General features: G+C 32.7%; 1 protein-coding gene across 1 annotated transcript in view; it reads right to left on the minus strand.

Annotated features, from left to right (window-relative positions):
- RNF17 (ring finger protein 17) overlaps positions 1-10,232 on the minus strand; it is a 134,328-nt gene that overhangs the window by 90,639 nt on the left and 33,457 nt on the right. The window contains exons 9-14 of the mRNA XM_012723193.1: positions 9,586-9,660; positions 8,012-8,313; positions 5,254-5,412; positions 2,190-2,379; positions 1,224-1,392; positions 355-545 (exon numbers count right to left, since the gene is read on the minus strand). Of these exons, the coding sequence (XP_012578647.1) occupies positions 355-545; positions 1,224-1,392; positions 2,190-2,379; positions 5,254-5,412; positions 8,012-8,313; positions 9,586-9,660 (1,086 nt within the window). The remainder of the gene's footprint in view (positions 1-354; positions 546-1,223; positions 1,393-2,189; positions 2,380-5,253; positions 5,413-8,011; positions 8,314-9,585; positions 9,661-10,232) is intronic.

A 10,232-nucleotide genomic window follows, 5' to 3' on the forward strand; every position in this document is an offset into this window, starting at 1 on the left:
TCATCTAAATTTATTAGTATCTACTCTAGATCCACACATTAAATATAGTGTGGTGATCATAAACTTAGTCTAAAGATTAGGAAATTTAAGTTAGGAACAGTTATAACCCTTGAAACCTTAGGAGAGTTGCTTATAAAGACACAGGAATCTAAAAAAATGTTCAGTATCTACAGATAACTTTTACCTTGAGTTACTATAATTTCAGCATCAGATTATCTTTATACAGTTTTTAGAGAAATTGTACTTACAGAACCCAGCATTATTTTTAGAGTATGCTGAGGTTCACTCTGGATCCCAGAAAGGCAAATTATTTATTTAGATTATAAAATAGTAAAGTTTTAGTAAGTTACCTACCTTGCTAGTTCCATAAAAACTAATGCATCTCTAAGAGACACAGGCATATCACTGCTTATTTTATTTGTTGGTGGTTTCTGCAGATCTACAATAAGCACACCATCTTCTTCTCTAAAAACTTTCATTAAGACAGCCTTGTTATTTACCATTTTCAAAAATTCTACTTTAGCATCTTCTCCCCACCCTTCATTCTGTGAAAAAAGTAAAATTTCCAATGTACTGAGTAATTTTAATTAGCTCTAATGGTATGATGCTCTAGATTTAGCTTTAAAATACTAATGTCTAGATTTAGCTTTAAAATACTAAAAGACTAAAAAATTGTGCAAAAGCACTTAACTAAACATAGCCATTAAACAACTGATGCCACAAACTCAAGGACAGTCTTTACATATGCAAAGTACATGGATCAACCCTTGATGTTATAAAGACAGTCTCAAATTGTCCATAAGGTGTTCAGATTGATTGCTGCATTTCACTTTTGAATAATAATGTAAGGACTATGAATATTTAAAAATAAGTATTTGTAAATACAAAGCAGAACAAAACATGAACAATGCCATGGAAATAGTGAAGTACAATAAACATTCAATACATCATATATTTCTCTCCAAGTTTATTTAACTTCAAAAATTTAGTTGTTTACTTGGATATCAACCTATCCTTACCCTCATATATGCTTATTTAACTCAATTTCCCATTAAGAACATTTCCAACTATGAAAACTGAAATTCATTTCCTTTCATTATATTATATAAAATGTATGTTCCAAGAGAATGAATGCTTTGAGTGTACATGCAGCAATCTGATTGGAAATATATAGTTAAAATAGGAATATTTAGCCTCTGAAGAATGACTTAAATCCCACTTACTGAATTCTGTGGAACAATGTCTTTCAATGAGCATAATTGTGCTAATGGTTGGATGTCTTCCAGGAGTCCTTCAATGTGTGGTTGAGATTTCCTTAGAACCAGACATAAGTCATTTAGCACTAAATGATGCTCAGCAATGTGTTCTGATCTCACATGGGTATCACCAACTCTAAGAAGAATTCAAATCCTATTTATTAAAAATGTTTCAAATCTAATCTTGCTTCCCCATTACAAAAGGTATGTATTTCTAAGGATATTCTCATCTAGAAAGTTATATTCTCATTCATATTTTCTTATTATATAGGCAATCTAAATTTTATAAGCAAACACTTTCTATCTACAATATTAAGACTCATTTGCCTTTATCTCATATACCTGCTCAGTTTAAACTTAAAGGGGATAATGTCTTCACTCAATGGACATTAAATGATGGTGCTATAGTTAATACGAGTTCTAACTACAGAAACATTTTTAGTTGCTTTATTTTTCTAAAGACTGGGGAAAACATTTTTGAATACCTAGAGTTACTTTATTTCATGGAATATTTTAAAAGTTATGCCACTTTACTATGTATTAATGAAATTATAAAAATCACTATGGCTAAAATTAAAAATATGATTAAAGCTTTAATCAATCATCTGGAAGCTAACTGTATGACTTTATTTAAGAGAACATTTTGGGCATCACTCCTTGCTTTGAAGCAACATAGAAAAATAGTTAAATTGGATACATCAAAAAGTTCCTTTTCTAGCTCCCCATCTAGTTATTTCAAAGTATAGTGATAATACTTTAATTTAGCATTTATACAAATTACAGAGTAAAATAAAAGATATATGCTCAGGAAGTGAAGAATGATAAATTACTCTTACCCCTTTCCTAATTTCCTTTATTCTTCAATCTCTGCTACCCTTCCCCCCACCCCCACATAAAAGTAACAGGGAAGAAACATATAATTATAAAATATACCCTGTGACAATTAGGACTTCAGAATTTCCAAAATCTACCATGAATATTTGTATTCGTGCAACTTCACGGACTGAGAATTTGGTTGGACTACAAAGTTTTCTAGTATTTTCACTTTCTTTTGGAATTAATTCAGTGATAGTTCCTCGACACCACATTCCATTTTCAATACTCTTGACAAATATTCTTGCACCTAAATGAGGATGATAAATCACTATCAGTGTTTATTGGGAAAAAATACCTAGTAAGTTCTAATTTATGAACATGTAATTAGTTCCAGCATTGAAAGGCATCTGTTTATTTATTGAAGACACAGTACTGAGTCAAGTGCTTTAAGATAAAGGTAATGTATTATGACAGTTTCTAATAAAAAGAAATTTATAAGCTTATTTAATAACCACTTATTAAGGACCTATATTTTATGAATCATGACAAAGATTAAGAAAACTGTCCTGTCATGAAGGTGTTCAAAAAGGAAAGTGAGGCAAACAAGTGACTATGCATATTGTACTGACACTAAAGGCCCTCTATCCTAATACATGTATGCACATACATGTACAGCTATATACATACTGAAGTTTGTAAAAATGGTAGAGTAAAGGAGTGAGCAATTACTTTCTCTTGGTAAAGAGGAGGAAGCATAAAGAAGCAATGAAATGCACAGTGTGAAAAGACAAAATAAAAATAAACTTACATTATTAAAAAAAAGACAAAATAACAAATTAATATACCATGGAGGTAAGAGAAAGGGAAGACGAACCAAAAATCTAGTACTAGAGGAACATTTTATGGGGGTATCAAATGAACTAATTATCTAATAATATTAATAATGAGGATAAAAGATCAAAGAACAATGAGGTCTGAATTTAATTGCTAACTCAACAATTGCTGAGCTCAACAAATGTTCTCAGTGTTTTATATTTGAATTCATTTAACTTCCCAAACAAACCCAGTGGAAACAATGCTTCAATCATATAGGTAAAGAATCTAAGCAAAAAGAGGTTGGAAACCTAGCCCATTCCATATAGTTAGTTAGAAGTGGTAGGAGGACACAGACTGTCTTAAAATACAGTTCTCAATGACTAAGTCACATATCACAGAAGGATGCTACTTTTAAAATCCCTTTTCTATATGTTAATAAAAACAGGATAACTGAGAAGCATAGCAAGGCAACCTTTAAAGTTAATTTAATTTAAAACCTTTAAATTGAACCAAGCAACCAAAATACTTTTTTGGTTTCAGATTATGCACTCTTCCCTTTCTTTGCTATCTAGCACATAATCATTATTCTTAGTTTTAAACTAAATTCTGCTTTAACAGAATTTAGTTTCTTGCAATATATAAAAGCCTTTTAAAACACCATTTGTTGCTCTTTATGCTGAAGAACACTACTAGGAAAAAGGAACAAGGGAATACCTTCCTAAAGCAACATGTCACTTTTCTTTTTGAAAAAATTTTAACTTAATTATCTCTTTGTATAAAAAAACTGGGATGTAGGCCAAAGGTGTGTGGGGAGGGAGTGAGAAGATTGACCAGGGACAGAGTGGGGAGCAGAGCAGGTAGATTTATTGAAATACACTGCTGAGGGAAACAGTGGATGAGGAGGAGAGGGCTGCTGTGCCATATGTGGTTTAGCTCTGAGTGGATAGAACTCAGGCTTTAGCAGTGATAGCGCTGAGACTTAATCCCTAGGCTACCAGGGAGGCTCTAGTATATCACATATCTTTTTTTTTTTTTTTAAAGATTTATTTTACTTACGTCTACAGAACTGCAGTACAGGCCAGAGGTACAGGGGCAATGAGAGGATTCACCTGAGAACTGTGGTACAGGCCAGAAGTGCAGGGGCAGTGAAAGGATTCACCAGAGACAGAGTGAGGAGGAGAGTAGGCAGATCAATGAAGTACACTGCTGAGGGGAGCAGCGGGCCGGTCAGGAGAGGTCTGCCACGCGATGTGGGTCACTTCCCAGGTAGGGGGATTAAACTCGTGAAGAGACTGCCCAGGGAGCTTCACAGTGCTGCTCTTTAACCTATTTCACCACCAGGGAGGCCCCTATCACATTTCTTTTTAACCAACTTCTCAAAACAGCAATGAGTATATAATCATGTATATTTACCTTGAAATAATTAACCTTAACAATTTAAAATAAAGAATGGTTTTTGGGCTTTCTTAGAACATTATCTGAATGCTCTGAACTATTTATTTGATGCATGTATTAAATCCTGTGGTCATGAAATATTTTATAGTCATAAAAATTAAGTTAACAAATTAACACTACCTTCTCTTAGCTACTCATAACTCAAACTTTTTAAGTTTTAAAATTATTCATTTTTGTCAAAAATATATGATGACCACAAATGTCTGTTATACTGATAAATGCAAACATGAGCTGAAGGTTAGACTTTAAGTACTAATAATACCATAAACATTGAGTACTTTATTATTATTTATGTGCACTGATTGCTACTAACAGAATGAGCAAAATATTCTATTAGAAAGTTAAATCTACTTTATCTTACTGCAAAGTACAATACAAACTTAGTCAACAGTATTATAGGGAACATATTTGAAACAGAAATCTAAATTATGGCAAATTTTATACCATACGTAATTCTATATACCTTTAAATTTAGTCAGACTATTTACCAATGATCCTCTATATGGCCCTATAAAATGGATGCCATCATCTTCCTGCACATTATTTAATTATTCAATGTCATCCTCAACATTTACATGTAGACATCAAGGGCTAGTCATGCTATGAAGAATCATCTTAGAGGATCAATCAGCTTCTGGTGGTGCTGAGGGGACATATATACAGTTCATCACAGGTTTTGTAATTTAAACAAACCTGATATCACTCCATATGGAGTTTTTGTATATATCTCACTCAACAGTCAGTTTTAATATTTGCTTAACATAGCTAAATAAAACTTAACTTATGCTAAGTAATTATAGAGCTTTTGTGTTTACAGTATAAATCTGTTATAAAAAAGGTCTATGGTTTGGTCAAATTATATAATATTTGCACAATCTAGATACTTTTAATTGGAGTACTGTTTTATTACCTAGCTCCAAATCGTCTGAAGGATTAAGGTGTAAACTCTTATTGCAAAATTGATTCACCTTCTTTTCCAATATTGTTACATTTTTTATTTGTGAATACTTTCGAATGTAGAAGTGACAGGGATGTATCACATGGCTCACAAAAACTAGCTCTGGAGAACCTGCATAAGAATATTTAAATCACATTAATAAACCACAAAAACTGACATAATATCCACTTGTAGAATGCTTAGGATCTAGGAAAGCCAAAAATCCAAATAGTAATCAGACAGGTAAATAGGCCCCAGTTTCAAAAATGGATTATTTAGTGATCAGACTGAAAATATTTTACTTGCAAAATACATTAAAGGTAGAATCACAGTTCATGCAGTAGTTAAAATATAAAGTCTGAGTATATGTTAGAACAATTGGATTAAAACAAAGCTTCAGAGTTTATTTATAAACATATCTGGAATTCTGGATGAGATAGGAGTAAGTGTAGAGTGAAGACAGTGAGAAGTGTTTTGTATATAGTTGTAAATAAGCAAAGTTTTTCTACTGGTGTGAAAAGATCTACAGATTATAAGAATTATAAGAACAGAACAATGTGTATGGTATGTTACGGTTTGTGTAATAAACAACAAAATTAGAAAAGTAATGTATCTTTATAAGCATAAAGTTAACTTTGGAATGGGGGAGGGACTGAATGGCAAGAAATACAGGTCGGGGAAAAGTTTCACAGGGTATTTTAGCAAATCTATATTGATTCTGAATAGTGTAGATGTTTTATTTAATAAGATGATTTATAACAAAAGCAAGAGGAGTAGAACTGGAGACAATCAAGTATAGATGATAGATAGATGTTACATATCAACATAGATGATAAAAACAGTTCTAATTATCAAACATAGATTACCAAGAATACTCATATTCACACTAAAGATAAAGAAATAAACACACGTAATAAGGAGACAGCTGAGAGAAGTGTAATAAGCTTCAGAAATATCTTTTTTCATCACAGTCAAACCTTTTTAGTATTAAAAGTTTTAGTTATCAGTAAAATTCTAATCTCTTCCTTAAGATCAATAACAGTGTAGTACATTAAGCTCAGAGAGTTGTGAAAGTACCTGCTTTTGATCCAAAAGGAATAGACGACTTTTTCTTAAGAGGTATTTTTGGATATCTAGGTGTTTCCACAAGATCATCTGTGAAATATGCATCACAAAATAAATATAAAACAATTATAATAATTCTATTATATTGACAATGGCATACTTTTTAAAAAGTAGTTTTAACTCACTCACTGAGATGAGAAAAAGTATTGTCATTTTTTGTATTCAAATTTTCAGTCTGCAAAATGGTATGATTTCATTCAGATGATATACAAACAAAACACATGAATGAACAAAACAAAAATAAGCTTTTAGATTATAAGGTCACTTAATGGTTACTTAGAAGAGAAGTGGTGGGGTGAGTAAAATAAGTAAAAGGGGTCAGGTGTATAGTGAAGGGTAACACTGGATTTTTAATGGGAAACAATATATTATATAAAGATCTTGATTCATAATGATATACATATGAAAACTAATTGTTCTAAACCAATGTTACTTCAATAAAGTAAAAAATGTTATTTTGGAGAGTTAACCAATAGAACAAATACTGGGAGGTACCCAAGAACCAAACATATCTTGAACCTGGTCCCAAAGGTGAACAGCTAAACATTATATCTACTCTCATGTTAATGGAGAAGATACCAACACTGGAAATCTAATCAAATAATTATGAATCATTTAAATGTTATAAAATAAATGACAGTTCAATTTGTGTTATAATTCTTTTTTAAAGATTTATTTATTTATGCTTACAGAACTGGGGTACAGGCCAGAGCTGTAGTGGGTGAGAGGATTCACCAGAGACAGAGTGGGATGCAGAACAGGCAGACTGACGAAGTACACTGCTGAGGGGAGCAGCAGGCGGGTCAGGAGAGGTCTGCCTCCCCATGTGGGTTGGCTCCCTGGCGGGGGAATCGAACACGTGCTGCAGCAGTTTCAAAGAGCTTCATAATGTGGTGCTTTAACTCACTGCGCCACCAGGGAGAGCCTGAGAGTTCAAATTTTTTTCTTTTATTTGTGCATACAGAACTGGGGTACAGGTCAGAGGCTCAGGGGCTGCAAGAGGCTTCACCAGAGACAGTTGGGGAGCAGAACAGGCAGATCGACGAAGTACACTGCTGAGGGGAGCAGCGGGCAGGTCAGGAGAGGTCTGCCACGCCATGTGGTCACCTCCGGGGCAGGCAGGAATCAAACTCATGTGGAAGTGGCTTTAGCTTCTCAGTGCTGTGCTTTAACCCGCTGCACCACCAGGGAGGGCCACCGACAGTTCAATTTTAAGATTATATTTCAGAAAAGATTTAAGAGAAGTTATCCTCAAATTTAAAGGTAAAGTCATAAGATTGCTTCCTTAAATATATTTTACACATTTTTACCTTTTAAACAAGAACTAAATATGGGATATGAACAGTCAAATACCCACGTTATAACAAATATTAAACCTCAAAGTTTAGCTGTATTATTGCATTCAAAAATATAAATAAAAATTATCCTAGCTTTGGAAAACATGAAAGCAAGGGCATGGGATCAACAGGCATTAACCCAGAATGAAGTGTGCAAATATACCAGCAATATATTTCTATTAAGCAGTGGGACAGAAAGTACCAATTCTGTTTTTAAATATAGATATCATTACAATATATTATTTACTAGTTTTTGTATTTTCACTCACTTTCCAGGTTTTCTTCAATAATTTCTTCAATTATCACATCGGGGCTAGATCCCATCTGAGGCAGAGCAGCAACAGTTTTAGGGGATGTTATTGCGACAACCTCTTTCTGTGGCTGGAAGGTTTTTGCTTCTAAATGAGCATTACTGGTTTCCTGTTGCAAGGGAGCTGGTGGGGCTTCATCAGTTAGAACAGATATATCAACATTTTTCTTTTGTGATGATGGGTAGGTGTCAAGACAAGAAAATTCCTTTTTATATTTCCTTTGAACACTCTGTCCAATTTCATTTTCTTGGGAATTACATCTGTTTTAAAATATAGAGGTAGGCGGCTACTTTAAATTGTTTTACAATTATTTTTAAATCCACCTCTACATAACAATACTGTGACACTAACAAAGCAGGTAAGCTATATAAGTGTCTTGGGGGAAATTTTAAAAACAACTTTATTGATTCATCAAATCAAATTTCAGTAATATTTACTAAATTTAATGAGTTGTGAAACTATCACCAAAATTTAATTTTAAAACATTTTTAGTACCCAAAAAGAAATTTTTACCCATTTGAAGCTTCAAACAAACCAAGAATTTTAAAAAATCAAAAGAGGCATACTTAATGAACAGCTTTAGAAAGAAATTGTACATTCTCTGATGTACAATTATCTGATTATAAGTAGTGGATGATAGTTATCAAGAGAAGTCATTTTGATTTGATTTGGTTTATAGGTCTGATTTTAAATCAAAGTTATTACTTCTTTTCATTAAAAATAAAGTGTTGAAACAGTAAAGTGTATAAGCCTGAGTAATTACTAGAAATATCCACCTAGGCTAAAAATCACCATTAGTCTGAATTGTTTGGGTATATTATTCAGTAGTCATTAACCCACATCTGACTATTATTCATATTATATTTTTCTTTCTTTTTTACATATCCACATAGACTTAAACTATCAAATCTGTAAGTGCAGAAATTACAAAAAAGAAATTTCTAAATATAACTTATTTGCAGGTCTATACATTTTCTGCTAAAAGGCCTTTTTCTTTTTGCCCTCCTTTGCAAAAGTTACTCATTTTTCATGGATGAGTGAAAATAAAATCTCTCTCCAAGTCCCCTGCTACCATCAAAAGAACTAACCATTCCCTCATTTTATAATCCTTTAAATTCTGCACATAGTATTATAATAGCAAGTATACACTTTGTTGCTTGCATATACCATTCATTATATATACTATGAGGTATATTCATTACATATATGTAATCATTACATATGTAGGATGATAGTTCCTAGCAAAAAATCAGAGCTCAAAGCTGATAAAATGAATGAATTGCAAAAAGATAACTTTGACATATCACTGAATACTGACCAGCCTTCTAGATCTTTTAACTTGCATAGAATTTAAATGAAACTATTTTGCTCTTCGTAACATATATATTACATATTTTGAATCATGTTTACACTAAACACCATTTTTGTCATGTACATAAATTTTCTGTCTCTTAAAAGTGTAACCAAATTATCAGTCTTTTGAACTGTCAGACACTAAAGGCTTGTATACTACCATTTTTATAAATACTTACTTTGCTGAATCCTCAAATTCAATCTTTCCCATATTGTTAAACATACAGATGATCTCACTGCAATTCATACTCAACCTAAAAGAAAAAAGTAATATATAAATGTTCTTAATATTAAATACATTCAATACTTTCTCTAAATAAATTGCTGACATTAAAAACTCAAGAACAACAATTTCATCAAAAAATGGACAGAAGAGCTAAAAAGACACTTCTCCAAAGAGGAAATGCAGATGGCCAACAAGCATATGAAAAATGTTCAACATCACTTGTAATAAGGGAGATGAATGTTAAAACCACAATGAGATACCACCTCACCCCAGTGAGAATGGCACACCCTACAACAACTAGCAACAACAAATGTTGGCGAGGATGTGGTGGGAATGCAAACTAGTATAACCACTATCGAAAACTGTTTGGAGGTTTCTCAAACTGGTAAACATGGAGCCTCCTTATGACCCAGCAATCCCACTCCTAGGTATCTACGCAAAAGACAAAAAAACACCGATTCAAAAAGACACCTGCACCCCCATGTTTATTGCTGCTTTATTTACAACTGAAAAGACATGGAAACAACCCAAATGCCCAAAAGTGGATGACTGAATTAAAAAGATGTGGTACATATACACAATGGAATATTGCTCAACAAT

The sequence above is a fragment of the Condylura cristata genome, unplaced genomic scaffold (genome assembly GCF_000260355.1).
Source record: "Condylura cristata isolate star-nosed mole 26May11 unplaced genomic scaffold, ConCri1.0 scaffold00010, whole genome shotgun sequence".
NCBI classification, from domain to species: domain Eukaryota; kingdom Metazoa; phylum Chordata; class Mammalia; order Eulipotyphla; family Talpidae; genus Condylura; species Condylura cristata.